The 17,067-nt window shown below is 41.6% G+C and overlaps 1 protein-coding gene across 4 annotated transcripts in view; it reads left to right on the forward strand.

Annotated features, from left to right (window-relative positions):
• The first annotated feature begins 788 nt into the window (after positions 1–788).
• The window catches only part of ptprua (protein tyrosine phosphatase receptor type Ua), a 323,447-nt gene continuing 307,168 nt past the window's right edge, over positions 789–17,067 (forward strand). For all 4 annotated transcript variants that reach the window (XM_015973274.3, XM_015973276.3, XM_015973277.3 and 1 more), the window contains exon 1: positions 789–1,073. In XM_015973274.3, coding sequence (XP_015828760.1) covers positions 1,004–1,073 — 70 coding nt within the window. In that variant the 5' untranslated portion in view covers positions 789–1,003. The remainder of the gene's footprint in view (positions 1,074–17,067) is intronic.

Consider the following 17,067-nt stretch of genomic DNA (forward strand, 5'->3'; position numbering starts at 1 on the left):
TGATCTTTTATCTCTACTAATAACAAAAGCCTGGGGGAGTTCTGCTGGGTGGTGGAGTTGCTAATGCTAACAATTAGCTTCAATTAGCCGAGACGTTCTCTGCCATTTCTTGGATGCCAAACCAACAACAGCCGGCCCCGTCGTGAGTCAAGATGGGCGAGTCTATGAATGTTTGACAGTGTGACGTAGATCTGTAAGACCTTTCTGAACTAAGCGGTGTAGAAGACTATTTTCACGTTAAGCCTGCATGTTAAACACTTTGTTCAGTGTGTCCTAGGGCAGCTGTGGCTACAACATAGCTCGTCATATCCAGTGTGTGAAAGTGTGTGGGTGCATGTGTGCATGGCTGTTCCATGGGGGGGTTGTGAAACCCCAGAAGGTACTGGTCATGTGTCTCTGGAAGGAGAAAGAAACGATATTTCTACTTAAAAATTATATTATAATTATTTAAAAAAATTCATTGTGATCATTTATAAAACTTTCTGCCCAGTTTTAGCTTTGATATTTTGGTATTTATTGGTTTTGACCTTTCAATATCAACAGTTCTCCTATAATTTGATTTTATATTTCAACTGTGGTTTCATCTGGTCTCTCTCTTGCTGCAAAACTAATCTACTCCTGCCCCCTGCTCCATGCAGACACTCTCTAAGGTGTTTGATAGAAACTGCTTTAAATCCGCCTTCTGGCCACATGGAGGCGCCGCCGACCCACATTCCTGCGTCATAATTTCTAAAGACAAATTCAGGCAAAAAAAAAAAAAAAAAAAAAGGCAAAAAGAGCCGACGTAGTGGAGCCGTTACAGGAAGGGGGGCCCTTTGAACGCGTTAGCTGGAGATCAGAAGCTCCCTGTGCGGGCTTGGGAGGGAGCAGGCGGTGCGCCCCCGAACGGAGCAGAGCGCACAACTTCTCTCCAGTCCACCCGTCCGCCGCAGCTGCTGCTGCGCTTTCCTTCAGGATTTGCGTGTTGGGACGAACCGAACTGGAATTTTAAGCATCAGCCAACATGTTTTCAGTGGCTCTGCTACTGATGCTGGCCGTCGGGATCTGCGCAGACAGCATGGAACGACCAACAGGTAACTAGAACACACGAGAAAAGTTCCCGTCAGACTGGAAAAGTCCGCGGTGAGACTGTTACCTGTGTGGATCCAGATCCAGACCCCTCCAAATCTAGAAAGTGTGTGACTGATCTGGGTCTGGTCCAGAACCCAGAACTTGTGCGGAGACGTTGAACATCCCGCCGGGAATCTCAATTTAACCCGCATCTAGACGCGCGGAGACTTTTTGGGGACATGTTAGGTCATCAGATCAGAAAAGTTCAAAACAACCCGAGCAATCAAAAATGTGACAAGCTTCTTTGTTCAGCTTCTATTAACGCGTCTCCTCGGAGCAGCGGTCAGGTCGGTGCGCAAAATGCGCACGCGGATAAACCTTCGTGTCAGAGAGTTGGCAGAGGCAGAGGAGGATGCAGGGTTCGGTTCTTTGAGCTGCTCTGTGTGTGTGTGTGTGTGTGTGTGTGTGTGTGTGTGTGTGTGTGTGTGTGTGTGTGTGTGTGTGTGTGTGTGTGTGTGTGTGTGTGTGTGTTCTCGTACTTACATACTGTCACGAGTTTATATCCATCAGAGTAAATTTTCAAAGTGAGGACAATTTTGTGGTCCTCTTGTTTTTAAATGTTTACCAGTTGGTTTTAGAGGTATGTTGTGGATCAAGTTTAAGATTAGGATTAGGAATAGATCATCACTGGTTATGGTTAGAGTGGGTTAGGCATAATACAGCCACAAAAATGAACACAAGTCCTCACTAAAACAGAAATACCAACATGTGTGTATATGTGTGTGTTCCATCACAAAACCCATTCATGGAGGATGAATTTGTTATGTCAGTGCGCGCTGACAGCTGATCCAAATATTCTCTTTGTCTGTCGTGCGCGTGCTCTGACTGACACGAAGAAACAGTTTGGGAATGAGAGAACTACATCACACCTGGACTCCTCTGAGCAGCTCTCAGACGGTTCCCAAAGTCCTACACAGGATCTTCTGAGCTCTCCCTCTGTGTGTGTGTGTGTGTGTGTGTGTGTGTGTGTGTGTGTGTAGAAAAAGTGCCCCAGTGACATCTGGTTGTCTATTGAAAGTGCCAGTAGATTTTCTCAGGGATACTTTACAGCCTGAGATCTTCATGGCTGGTATAAATACTCGGACACATGGTGTCAGTTGCAGACAACCCAAACCAGCTGCTGAGCAGCCCAACGCTGAGCCACTCCCTGTTCCAGGATCAGCTGGGCTCTGTGGAGGGCTTCATGGAACAAACCACCTGTCCTATACAAGCCTCGCTCAGCCTGGCACTGATCCAGCTCTGCTGGTCGTCCGATCCCTCACACAGAGCCGGGGTTCCTCTCTCCGGGTTGGCACTGAATCTAAAAGCTGTTTGATCTGAAAAAGAGCTGGTCAGATTTGTTTTATGTTTTATTAAATCTTATTTATCCAATGTCCAGTCAACAGACCACTGATAAAACTGACTTTCAAGACAATAAAAACATATTTTTTAATGAAATCTAAAATTAAAATAAAAGAAAAATTCTTATCTGCAAATACAGCACAGCTTAAAATTAATTGAACTGTAGGTTGGCTAGAAATCCTAAAAGTAAATAAATCTAACATTTGATTATTTTGCTAGTTTTAAGAATTCTAGCAAATCAGTCTTGAACATCCGTTTTTGCAGCGTTCTCCTGTTTCCATTCAGTATTAATTAAACAAAAGTGATAAAATGACATGCTTGGACTTTTTGAAACATGGGGTTTGCTAGAATCTCTGCTGATGCTGGTTTTGTGTTTGAATACAGCAATGAGAGGATTTATGTGTCTTTTCCTGTTATTACTAAGAGAATATCCGTGGTAGCTTCGTTCACCGAGCTTCACTTTAGATTATTAACCAGTTTCTCTTGATTTTCATGAAACTTTTTGTCTATTTCTATTTAGAAGCTGCAGCAGCTGACTTTACTGGACGTGTATCAGGCAGATGCATGAACATGTCTGAAGGGGTTGTAGGTTTGCACTTGTTCTTGCAAAATGCCTTTAAGTCATGAAAAAAAAAAGAAATAGAAAACAGCTGAATTTCTACGCAGGTGGTGCATAACGTTCGACTTGCTGCTGCTGACGTGGAGTCTCTCATGATTTGAAGAAACCTTCTATTCTATTTTATAAATACCTGGAATATTCCTTTTTAAGGAGCAGAAAAGAAGGAAATAACTGGAATTATTGATTTATAGGATAAATTGCTGCTTTTCAAGTTGATTACTTTTGCAAGAGCGTTGTACTTTTAAGCTTTTTCATTCGTCCAACAGCAGATGTCTTCTTAATTCAGCCTGTGACCGTGAAGCTGCAGGGTTATAGATTTACTCGTGTATCAGATCAGCTTAATTTATGTTGAAAAGAACCGTCACAAGGACGTTTTTCCATTTGCACATCATGAGACATTGTGATACAGAAAATGGTGCAGGAAAATAAAAAGTTAGGTGCTATTTTGGGTGCAGCATAGAAAGAAATGATGTGCTTTACTAGTAATTAATTATTAAAGGATTTCAATTTTCCAGACTTCCCAATATTCCCACTGTCAGGATAAAGCATTGTAACTTTTCAGGGAATGAAACGTATATTTCTCTTACAATAAACTCCGTGTGGTCACAGGTCACCGGCTCCTCTGGACACTTTTCATTAAAATGCCCATAAAACTGCTGAATGTTGTAAGAGAACCCTCATGATGGACTCGTGTAAAATATGTGAATTAGTGATATTTATCATGAGTTCTGGAGCTGAAAGACCATTCAGAGCTAAGCTGAGTGTTGGTAGTGTTTCTACGTCATGTGGTCAAATTTGATAAACCATCAAACCAAATGTACTTTAATCCCACTAGCATTAAAATAATATACCATTAAAATGACTATTTTAAGATGTGTCAAATATATATATTTTTGCAGCACAAAAACATTGTTGAATTAACTTTCAAAGACACAGCCAATATTCTACTTGATTGATTAGTCTGATAAAGAACACATACGCTGCCATAAAAGCAGAGAAGTGCTGCTAGTGTCGCCCAAAGGTCTCAGCAGGGAATAAGCAAGTAAAAAATGTTTATTTTTTTGGCCTGGAGCTGCTAATAATAGGTTATAATCAAGCATCAATGTTGATAATCTAAAATCAATGCTAAGTTTAATAGATCAGCCACCATCAGGGGGCGGGGGTACCTGCTTTTAAGGTGGCTGCTCCACCTATGGAATTAGAACTGTCGTAAATAACCCAGCGGCAGCCTGCTGTAGCTAGCATTAACAATGAGCAAACGCTAACACGAGCCAAATAAGCCACAAAGTGAAAAGATTAGTTCAGATTATTACTTACAAGTCTGGTAGCAACAAAGCCAGGTCACCATCAGTCCTGGATTTCATAGCCTCCTTAAGCTTCCTCAAACTACTGTTGGCCGTGCCAATGTTCACTCTGGCTTTAGCTCTTTGCGTAAGCTCAAAGACTTTTAGGCTCCACCATGATGCCGCCCGCCCGCCTGCCGGCCCATCCCCCCCCCCCCATCCCCCCGCAAAAAATATTCTTTTATTTCTTCCTGTGCTTTTTATTTAACTGAAAAACTAACTGTTAGCTTTACAGCTGCAAAGCAGGTAGGGACCTTCTGTAGTTTACCTACCAACCACAAAACTGTTGCGTTTATTTTCTGGTCACCAGGGGGTGACAGAATGCTGTCCAGTGTGAAGTTGTTCACAGTTCTGCTTCCGTAAAGCATTCAAACTCTTGGGTTTTTGCTTTAAATCATGAGATGACCTTACAGAAAGAGAAACATATGTGATAATACCTGTGTGTTCAGTTTGTCTCCCTCAAAGACAAAGGTAAATAAAACACTGGGCGACTCAGAACTGCAGCTCCAAACACTCAGGAGGCTAAAACCACACTGAGGATGGGTGCTGACGCAAGCAGGTGCTCAGCTGGGAGGATGTAGGATGGGGTGGCGACGATTCCTCCAACAGAAAATAGCCTGAGACACTCGGCTCTCCTGGGGCAAACACGGAGTGGGTGGGTGGGGAGGTGGAGGTGGGGGTGGGGTGGGGTGGGGGTGAGTAAATGGAGAAATGGGGGTGTGTGCTCACACAAAAGGCAATGATGAAATGTGGGTGTTCTGGAGGAAATAACACAGAAGTCTTTAATAGAACAATGGAAAACTGGAGAAGGACTACATGTTGTTGAAGGAAATGAGTACATGGTAATTAAAGTCATGAAACTGAAACATGGACCAGAAAACCAGAAACATCTATAATTGTAACCACTCCACAGTGTTTACCCGACATTTCTTTGCTTCCAGGTTTTAGAAGCTGCTACTAAACACTCTGGCTCGGATTTTTCCTTTGCTGACTGATGGCAGGAAATAAAAAGAATAAAAATGGAATGCACTTAGTCTGAAATGAATAAAAATGACCAATTTAAAAAGTTAAAATGCAGCCTGTGTTTTCCGTCTCGCTTTTTTCCTGAATGCAGCCGCATTAGATGGATGACACAGTCCAGACAGCACACACAAGGCTGCATTTTACTTTATTCGAATAAATGGAATAGCAAAGCAGTCTGAGCTGCGGTGTAAGTCACTAAGACCCCTTCTTGTTTATTCGTCACCTGTCTGATGGCTTTAGAGGAATTTGAATACCCTGTGCTGCCTGTGGTCCGTCAGTCTGCTGCTTATGGAGGCTTTTAAGAGCAGGGAGCCTGAAGCTAGTGTTAAAGGTGTTTAATTAAATAAAGACTCTAGTCTATATTTGCCTTGGGGGATTTTCAGGCCTGTAATTGCCTAAACTTTTTAAACCAAACTTAAATGACTTTATGTTTATATCTGGAATGTGATTATTTCCATTTATCAGAAAATGATTTCTTCTTATCATCGAGGGAGGAGTCCGAACTGCTGCTGTGTTACCGACGATGAAAGTGGAGAAGGTGGTATGCTGTGCTGCCATCGATAGACTTCATTGTCCCTGTCAAGGTGGAGCTTGAGCTTCTCCTCTTAGTCGAGCTTCTCTGTCCGTTGTTGCTTCAGTGTGAACTAGAGTGAAATAATGTGATCAGGACTGAATGTTTTTACCTTCAGAAACATGATAAGTAAAGGAAATGTACCCAACAGTTTATTTTGGTCACAAGCTTTGGGTAATGACTTAAGGAAATAAAATAGCAAACTTGTTATTTTACATCTGCTAGGTGGCAGTGCTGTGATTTGTGCATACTTGAAATGTAGAGAAGAAGAATGCGTGTAGATCACTGGTGTAGATGTAGGGTGTTTCTCAATGCCAACACGCCTGGCCTCGCAAGATGATGTCTTCCGAGGCCAGGCGTGTTGTTTTTACTTATTAAATTGTGTATATACGATTTACTACCTGCTAGCCACCGAAGCTTCAACTAATAAGCAACTAACCAACCATGGCTAACTGCTTTGGATATTAAAAAATATTTTAAATAGACTTACATTTAAACTTGAAATTTGCCCCCAAAGTAGCTGCCAGCTTCTGATCCACCATCCTTTTGAAAATACCGCGGTGTATTCTAGGAAAATTTTGACCAAGGCTAGGCTTCAAGACACCTCGGGTGTTTCTCAATGTCAAGGCGCCTTGCTTGCGAGGACACTGTCCTTCCTTGGTCAAAGAAAATGGTTAAATGGAACAAGACTTGCATCACGTGACCGCGGCTTCCAAGGTGGTCACGTAACGTCACGTGACACGGGAGATAACGTTATATTTTATATGTATTAGTTTCAATATAAGTATAAAACAAGCCTATTACTTTTTAAATTGTGTTGTAGGGTTAGATAAACTGGGTACTTCAGCTCAGTATATATATTAACTCTACATGAGACAAATAAGCTGTGATACTCTATCTAAATATAGAATATCACCCTGCCTGGTCTTTATTGTGTTTAATCAGAAGATTCTAGGAGTCTTTATTCATTAGGGGATTGTACACACTTCGTTTTGATTCAGGAAACAGTCAGGTGTATAAAAGTAAGAATTTATTTTACCAACAATTAAAACTTGACAAATTAGTTAACTACTATTTACTGTGAGTGGATGGAACTAAAGGCGGTGTCTGGAACCTGTGTGTGAATGCGATGTTGGTCAGAACTTCCGTATCTCGGAGAGCTGAGTTCTGGATGTAAAAGAATTTGGTTTGCGTTAAGCTATAAGGATGATTATTATCAAAACCCATCTCACTGTGTTCTACGTACCCAAGTGGAGACGCCCTTTTGGATCCGAGATGTCGGGGAGGGGGGTCGGAGACCCCGGTACCGAAGTCCGTAGGCTAACTTCCAGTACGAACAGGTCAGTCCAGAGTCATCTCCAGGTAACGACAGTTGGAACTAGTTTGCGTCTCAGGAATAACTCTTAAGGAGTTGAACAAATCAGCTTCTACTGCAGGAACTATCTTGTTGTATCAGCTTCGCAGGTGCGAAGAAGGTTTTTTACGACGTGTCAAAAGCTTTGGTGGTTAAAGAGGTTTTTTGTTTCAGGTGGCCGGCCTGAAGCTTCGCTAGAACTGAAGAATCACCAGCATGATCTGGTTTTAATGTTGTGGTGTTATGATTGTGTAGCCAACCAAAAGTTGACAAGTTTGGATGCTACCAAGAATCTCAGAGACACACACCTTCTTGATCTGGGTAAAAGGTTAATTATGTGTCATGGACTTAACTTTACCTTACTTTGTACTTGTGTGAGTGCAAAGTTATGACCTTGTCAAGTAAACATGCTAAAACAATCATTGAGCACAGATGAATGAAACATTTCATTATTTTATAATTATTATACATAACAATAAACAAGTGTTTATTTAATGATTTTCTAACTTGTAAATTTCAGAAGTTCATATTTAATTTTAAAAATCTTCTTTCTTCTTTGAAGCGATGAGTTCAGAGAAAAGGGTGCTCTGTGAGGGACCTGGGAAAGAACGGGATGTCAATGTTATGATTCCAGGATGTCAACAGGCAGTTCAGGATCTTGTGGCTTGTTGGCAGCTAGAATATAAAATCTACCTCATAGGATTGAATTAGGTCTGTAGATAACCGATGACCTGTAGGTCATCTGTAGGTGAAAATTGAACATTTGTGGACATTACAGTGTATATGTTTATTAAATAAAAAATATAAGTGAGTTACTACCCGCTAGCCACCGAAGCTGCAGCTATTAAGCAACTAATCAACAATAGATAACTCCTTTGGATATAAAAAAAACATTTTAAATTACCCGACTTACTTTTAAACTTGAAAATTGTCCCCGAAGTAGCTGCCGGCTTCTGCGGTGTATTGTGGGTAATTTTTGACCAAGGCTAGACTACAAGACACCTTCCGTGTATCCTTGCTCAGGTAGCTAAACGGCTAACAAACGAAGAACACAGGCCTCGGTAGAACATGAACTTTGGAACCGACTTAAACACGTCTTGGCGGCCCCCGATGACGTATCTCCTAGGCAACCGGGGCAGGGCCAATACATCAAGGCAAGGTTCCTTGGCATTGAGAAACATCCCTCCAGTCTGTCCTTGCTCAGCTAGCTAAATGACTAACAAATGGAGAACAGATGCCTTGGTAGAACATGAACATTGGAACACGCCTTGGCTATTCCTGATGACGTATCTCCTAGGCAACCAGGGCGGGACCAAGATATCAAGGCAAGGTGCCTTGGCATTAAGAAACACCCGTAGGTCAAATCCCAGGACACGCACTTCCACTCTTGCACCCTTCAATAGCGAGATCCAGTTTACTTTACAACATTGATGTTTTATCTCCACAAATAACGCACACTTAGGAAGTGGAGTTGCTAACGCTAACTGTTAGCTTCTAGTAGGTCGAGACATTGCTGTTTCTTGGACGTTAAACCAACAACAGCCTTCCCCATCGTGAGTCAAGATAATTGAGTCCATGAATGTTAAGTGTGATGTCATCCTGTCAGGCTTTTCAAATCCTTGAGTTTCACTGTTAATTTTCTATCAGAATCTAATGCAGGAGATAGGTGTAGAAAACTATTTTCATGTTCAGCCTTTGTGGGAAAACTCAGTGTAGGATTTTAATCAGAAATAATCATTAAAACATGTTTTTTAGTTAACTACATCTTAAACAGTGAAATAATCACAAAACAGTCTAATGTCTCAGTCATGTTGGAAGGAAGGTTACATTGAAACAGATTTCCTCCTCAGCCAGCTTTCTTCTTTCAAAATGGCTGAAGAGGGACCACTTTAAGTCACGGACATTCCTCGGTCAGACGGGAAATCTGGCTAGGTAACGTGTGACTTCAAAGTGAAACAAACATGGTGGAGGAGTGGTAATCTTCTGATTGGACAGACAGGCAGCACGTTCGTTTGTTTCTCAAAATCAGATCAAGACAATCCAACATGTTTGAAAGCCCGGCTTTATGATCAGAGCGGTCCCGATGTCCTTCTGAGCAGACCAGAGTGCTCGTAGCATACCACACACTGTAAGATTATCTGATGAGATTATCTTTGGAGACATTACGGTAAATCATAGAAGTGGCAAAAATTCTGCCTAATTATTCTGCCTTGCAGTAGCGGTTTTAGGCACGGGCAGACAGGGCAGTTGCCCGGGGCGGCATTTTTTCATGACACAAAAGGGGCGCACAAGCGCTGAGTAAAAAAAAAAAAAAAAGGAAATCTGCGCCGCACCGAGGTTTTCTATTATCTGACAGTGTCTGGATTGGAAACAGCAAGTTGGCGCCCCCTGCAGCTGCAGGCGCTCATGCTGACTGAGAACGTTCACGTGCACCGTGTGTCTATGAAGAACAGGAAGGGGAGGGGTGCGGCGGGGGAATTCACCTCTGCGTCTTTCCCAAATTAAATGAGCGTGTAGGGGCTGAATCAACTGTATTAACGTGGCTAAAGTCAATCACATCTTAACGTTCTTCCATATTTCATTCATAATATCATAAACACAGGCCTATCATTCTTTCAGGTTTCTCTGAATTGTGTGAAATGGCCGAATAAAAAAAGGAAAAACAAAACGATTTTGTGGTCACCCCCCCATCAAGGTCAAATTGTTTAGTCCTGACTAAAGGAAACTTACGGAGTCAAGAGCCAAACAGAAGAGAATAACATAAAAAGGCTAAAACCACCAGGTGCCCCATTCAGGGGGAAAAAAAGAAAAAAGAGGAGAAAGATAAAGGTATGTACGCTCTCATGATGCATGTTTTCAATTTTTTGAACCAGTTAACTGGGATTTTAACGGTTAAATGCGGTCAACTAATTGCTAACAGAGCTAATAGGGCTGAAATATTGAAACGAATATTCAAATGGTTCGAAAAAAGTCCTTGAATCGTTTTTTACTGATTCAAACTAGGATTTGTTAAATGCTCACTGCAGCCTGTGGCCTGTCTGAACAACAACAAACACATGTTGATCATGTTCACATAATAATAAATAAAACAACTCTACAAGCAGAAGAAAACTCCCCAGTCACCACTAACTATCCTGTTTATTTATTGCAGATGGCTGCACTGATTATTTTACATGATTTGTTCTGTAAAAGTTGGCATTTTTGGTAGTCTACAGTTTTTTATGTCAGTTTAAATTACAATTTCAGAGGCAATTCTAAAATATTATGGATCATGAGATCTATTGGAGATCTACCCCAACTTTTGGACTGCTCTGCCAGTCACTGTGGCTCAAGCTGAGAGGAGCTTTTCAAAACTTGATCAAGTCATACCTGAGGTCATCTATGTTTCAGGGGCGGCTCACTAACCTGGCTCTGATTAGTATCAATCACTCAGTAGGGGGGCAGATTTCATGTGATGACATTATTGATGACTTTGCATCAAGGTTAGGTTTTAATTTTAGTTTGTGTTTTCTGTTCTAAGTGCAGTGCTGTAGTGATTATCTTTAGTTTGTTATGTGTGAAATATTTTTGCTATTTAGAATATTTATTATCTATTATGTTCATATATTCTTAATATTTAGTTATTGTTTGTTTTTGTATATTTGATTCTATATATTTTGATACAGTATATAATGTATATTGCTTTACATTCTGACAACTTCATAGTAATTAATGTAAATATGTGCAACTTAGAAAAATGAATGTTCAATAGTCGTTCTAATAAACATGCCTGTTTGTAGAAAACATGCGTGTGTTCGTGCAGGTGGGGTGGTGGGGCGGTTGAGGGGGGGGCGCTCAAAGGGGGCCTCGCCCGGGGAGTAATTCGATGTAGAACCGCCACTGCTGCCTTGTGAACCAGGCTTTAAGCAACATTACACTGAGGCCCTGCAACGCATGTAAGGACGTTAAACGCTTTCACAAACATTTTGATTTGTTCTAAAATCTCCCTCGTGAGCACTTGCACTGGATGTTGTCACCAACTGTCACAGCCCAGTGACACATTACCTTGGAGACTGAAAGACTGATTTTGCAAGCGCTCTCATTGTTTTATTCCCTCCCAAGCAGTTTTTGTTAATAAGGATAATCTTAGCTTAAAAGGAGCCGGTGATGGAGAGCTTTAAGAGAAAAAGCACACAGGATGGGAATGTTTTATTAAAACAGCAGCCACCCATTTTAGTCCAGTAAAGTTGTTTTCACCAGGGAAAACTAGGAGTTTACACAGAAAGTTACCACATAACAGAACGTAAATGACTAATAAACTCAGACAGCCTGACAAAGGAATTGGCCAGAGGGACCAAAACGAAGCAGTGAACGATCACTGATGCTGTTCATGAATTAGATTCGTCTAAGTTGGATTGTACTTCGTTGATATATTTCAAGGATCTTGCCCAGCAGCGATTATCAGATTTGTTGCATGTGATGTTAATTATCTTGGCTTGTGATGAGAGCAGCGCATTGCTCGATGGTAGTGGTAGCAAACAGACCATCCCAAGCTATTATCGCCTCGTGCGCCGTCCTCATGACATTAATCTACCAGTGCGGCTGCTGCTGTTGCTTCACTTGCGTGCCTGTCACCACCACGCATCGTTAATGGAGCTGACAGTGATGCCAGAATGTTTTGGCCCGCACCCGCGAGGCGTTTTTGTGCAGAGAAACGGGATCGACGTTGGCTCTCCAGGTGTTAGAAGTGTGTGTGTGTGTGTGTGTGTGTGTTTCAGTCCCCCATCGACAACAAATCATTACTGAGCAGATGGAGGAATGCCAGCAGGTACCACGCTGCTCGTCAAGCTGATCGCTGAACATGTTTAGACAATAAAGTTAATTTGCTCACTTTTAGACCATGGAAGTGAACGCCTACATCGACGTTCGTTGTGAATGATTTCAAAAGAAGCTGCTGGGTTTTTGAAGTTCTGTTGCTCAATGTTTCCTTGAAGAGTCCTTTTATTTTGTTGCTTTGTAATATTACGCTGGATGAAACGCCTCATGAGATCAGTCAGCTAGCTCAGAGGAATACGCTCACAGAACTTGCCTGCATTTGTATATTGGAACTGACTGAGTTGCAGGTATCCAGAATGCTTCAATTATTCAGTTAGAGTTGCACCTGAAGCTCCACATGTCCAGACTTCTTTGTTCTCAATATAATTTTGCTTTTCAGCCTTTTTAAGAAAAGAAAAACTCTCCTCCATCCTCTCTCCTCTACAATCTGAAAACCTTCCAAGGATTTTGTCTCCAACTGCACTGAAAGTGACTTTAATGGCAGCCAGGTGGGGAGAAAGCAGTAATTTCAAAAAGACAGGTAGTTTTTTTTAATAATATTTCAGAAAGGTCATAACATACCATAACTGAGAGGACAGCAGAGTTAGCAATACATTTCATTTATGCAGCTTGGAGCTAGGAAGGAAATGTAAATTTGGACTAAAACATAGACGGTAACTCCTAAAGTAATATAAAATCTGAAAAGAGGCTGCAGTCTTGGACAACATTTCCAAATAAAACCAACTCCAACCAGAACGACTCCTTAAATGTAAAATGTAAATGACAACCAGTTACTCTACAATTGATCACATTAAAGTTTTTATTTATTCCTGACGGGAACCTCTTCTCTGTCCCGACTGCGTTTATAACCTCTGCAACTTGTTTTGTTCCTTTAGAGCTTCGGTAGCCAGCGTCTCAGTCTCGCAGCAACATTTTCTTTATGTTTTCCGGGTAGAATGGAAGGAATCCCCTCACAAGCTGAGGATGTTTCATGACCAAATATGGTCAATTGAGGGCGGTTCTGTATGTGAGTGACAGAATGGACACGAGCCCGTGGGTACGCACAGGTGGGATTTATCATCAGACGAGTGCGGAGGAACATGCGTACCCCCCGCGTGTTTTATAAATCAGGATTTTACTGTTCCAATGAACATTCTAAATTCCGATCCGAGGAAGGAAAATAGGAATTTTTCAATGAACGATTGATGACTAAGACCCCAGGAAATTAAAGTCCGCTAGCTGGAGAGGATCGAGACAGGAAAGAAGCTTTCTACACATCTTAACAATAACAAATGATGCCGAAACCCGATTCCAGTTAACTCGTTGCCAGTGATGAAAGGGAGTCTGATGTGCTTGTTAGTTTGCTAAAGTTAGCACTCCCCAGGGCTTTTTGACCCTGATGGGCACCTGTTGGTAAGGCCTTACTCGACCACAAAAAATACAATTTGCTTGCAATGATTTAGGTTTGTACTGCCCCTATCGCCAGGAAAAATACACACAATCACTTTAAGTTGTAAAATAAAATTCCAAACAAATCTTAATAGAAAAACATAAAAATATCATCAATATGAATAAGTTTCAATAATAAACACAGCAAATAAAAACACTTCAGAACTTTAGATTCATCAAAGATCATGCATTAAAAAAATCCACATAAATTTATAAACTAAAAGACCGTGGCTCACGAGAGTTTTTCTATTCTTCTTTTGTAAAACAAAAGTTTTTCCCAGATATATTTTAAAATCACACTGTTTCTTGTTTCTTAAAAAAAGAAAAACAATATTTTGTTTATTTTCAGTGGCTCTAACCCTCCGTCGTAGAAAGTCTGATTTTACCAAATTAGAAGGAAAAAAAATCACATTTTCCATCTGCGATTTTTTTTATTGCATCATTAAAGGAAATGCAATAAAACAAACATGTTCCTCCATTGTGCCATTGAATAAGTGGGTATCAGTTAGAGACATTCAGAATCCCCTCCAAACAAACAAGCAAACAAACAAACAAAAACACAGCAGAATGGTGAAAACACAATAACTCAGGATTAACAAAGAACATATGTCAGAGGTAGATTTTATAAGATTAGTTATTTTTCTCTGAAAACATGCTGCATTTGGTTAGTAGTATAAACAAGTTCACTTGTAAAGATCAGCATAATTTTTGTCTTAGGTTTTGTAAACTGATAGCCTAGTGAACTAGACCAAATTCTTGCTTTGCAAAGAATGGTCTAGGCATGCTCCATTGGAACCTCCGCAGCTCCTACCAGGACTCTGGCTAGCCAATCACAGCTGTCTAGAGGGGTTTCAAACACATAAAGAGCTGTGATTGGTCCATAATGGTGGGCCAATCATAGTGCTCTATCTGCTTAGTGAACAAATCACAGAGCTTTATCTGCTTTGTGGGCCAATCAGGGCACTCTATATGCCTGGTGGGTGGGATGATGCAACAGAGTGAAACAAGAGTATGTCACATTCATTGTCCAGTGGAATGCGGAGATCATTTGAAAGACAACGGTAGAACCCGCCCCACAACCGAGAGCCGTCAATGGAGCGTGGCCAGACTAAATAATACATTTATTTAGTCTGGCTTGCCAGGCTAGTAAACTGTGTAAAAAACGCTTAGAGTTTCTGAGGGACAGTGAATGCAGCATGAGACCAAGTTCAAAGACAAACGTTTTATGCAGCAACCCTCAGAAAATCCGTATTTGAATAGTTAGACTTAAACCAACCACCTTTCTCCTCCTAGCCACAGAGAGTAGAATTTTTTTATTCAACAATTATTGAAAATCACACGAGTGAAATTCAGTTAGAAGTCAGATTAAATACCCTACGGTAGATGTTTGCATTTTTAAAGTTTAAATAATTTCTTTTCCTTGAAGCTGTTAGAGCCGAAGCAGTTCCATTAGAAAAGTAAACGACAGCTTTTCATGTAAACATGTCCTGAAATGCTCCTAACATCCCAGATTGATGGTGGATAAAAGTGCGTAATGTCTGAAGGAGGATTTTTCTTTCAACGGTAATTTGCATCATTGTTCTGGAAGAATGTGTTCTTGGCACACAGATGTGGCCAGCTTGTTATAAATGGCAGGTGAGATTGATGGGCCAGGATCCTGTTGCTCAGAGCGGATGCTGCGTGCTCGTATCAGAGATGACTTTTTCACGGAGATGAGAGATGGAGGAGTCTGATTGTTCTGCAGCGATGGCTGCCTGTCCGTTTACTCCAGCACTGCTTGCCGTCGGATTCTGCTTCTGCTGCCATTACCTTCCAGATTTGTCACTGCCGCTGACAGCCAACCATGAATAATCTCTTATGAATATTCGTCCATACCCTGCTCAGCCGACAGTGCGTTTGCTTTCTGCAGCTAAACCAACAGTCCGGGCTGTTTCCCGGCCATAAAACCCGCGGTCAGAGCTGTCACGTCTCATGATGAGTCCATGCCTGTTGTGCTGCGTGGCAGGTGAGCAGAAACTGTCGCTTGATGATCGTCGGAGACAGCCAAGCAGAAGATTTAGCAGATGGGGTCAGAGTTCAGCCACTAGATGATTTTTGTTGCAGTCCTGTCACTTTAGATTGCGATGACTTCAGGGACTTAACTGCAGGAAAAGCATCCTTCTCATTCCTTTCTCCTCTCAGCAAGCTTGTGTGTGTGTGTGTGTGTGTGTGTGTGTGTGTGTGTGACTGCACAATGCCAAAAGCTATTTCTTTTCAGCTCCACCACCTCAACTTCTTATCTTGACTTCTTCCTCCTGGGCTCACATGTGTAGTCCCCCGTGTACTTTACAGAGAAAGCCCCGGCACTGATAAACAAAAGTTAGATTAACTACCACACAGCAAACTGTAACCTCCTCATATCTCGCCCGTCATGGATTTAAAGATGCCTTAAAAATATAATCAAAAACTACTTCTGGTACGGAGCAAGACTTGGCATGTGTAGGCAGCTGTAGATATTACTATTAAAAAAAATAGCTGTTTAAATTTATCAAAGCTTTGGGCCTCCCAGCGTCCCCGTGGTGCACAAGAGGCATTAAAAGTTGAAAGGAAACGTACAAAGAAAACAAAAGTCAGATTATAAAAAAAAATCATGTGTCATGCCCCTCACTAGAGTGAACAAGGGCACTGCGGCAGTACTTGCTCACCCCTGCCAAGGTTAGCGGTGACCCCCCTGTGCACAGCGGGGGAGGATATGCAGCATGAGCAGCAACACCTGTGCGCCTGCTATTGCTGTGGGAGGTCTTCATCACCGACGTCTTTAAATTCATCTTCTGCAAGCCTGGATCGATGCCAGCGCCTGTGTTTCTGTGTATTTCAGGAGAGAACCTCACGGTGTGCTGGTAAACATGAAGTGTCAGAGCCACAGGGTGCAGAAGGGAAGTCGTGAGGAATGGTGCAGGTTCTGTAGACGTACTTTAGGAAACAACTTTTGCTGCTGCTGATAGATTTCCACCATCCATTCTGTTCACCCTGACGTTCTGGAAGCAGGTCTTATGCAGTTTTGGTTTGGAAAACTCAACTTTTCCAAAGACAGAGCTTAATACATGAAATTAATTTGCTTTACATGAGGTACCTGCTAAAATATCACTTGTTGAGGAATATTGGTAATTCTCAATGTTCAGTTCTTGATCTAGACCAGGGACGCCCAACGCTGGTCCTCGAGGGGATCCAGCAGGCTTCACTTGTTTCTCTGCTCTAACACACTTGATTCAATTGTGAATTACTTGTTCAGCACCTCATCAAGCTCTGCTGAAGCCCGTCATAAAGACTAAAAGATTGTTTAATGTCTTAAAGGAGAAAAATACTGCAAAATAAAGTACGTGTGATGTTTAAACCTAATTTTTTATTCAACTTTGAACACTTCCAAGACACGTCCAGTGTTATCACAAGATCTGTTCCTTCAGAATGAAGGGGGTGAACACTG

This window comes from Nothobranchius furzeri, chromosome 19 (genome assembly GCF_043380555.1).
Source record: "Nothobranchius furzeri strain GRZ-AD chromosome 19, NfurGRZ-RIMD1, whole genome shotgun sequence".
In the NCBI taxonomy this organism is placed as follows: Eukaryota; Metazoa; Chordata; class Actinopteri; order Cyprinodontiformes; family Nothobranchiidae; genus Nothobranchius; species Nothobranchius furzeri.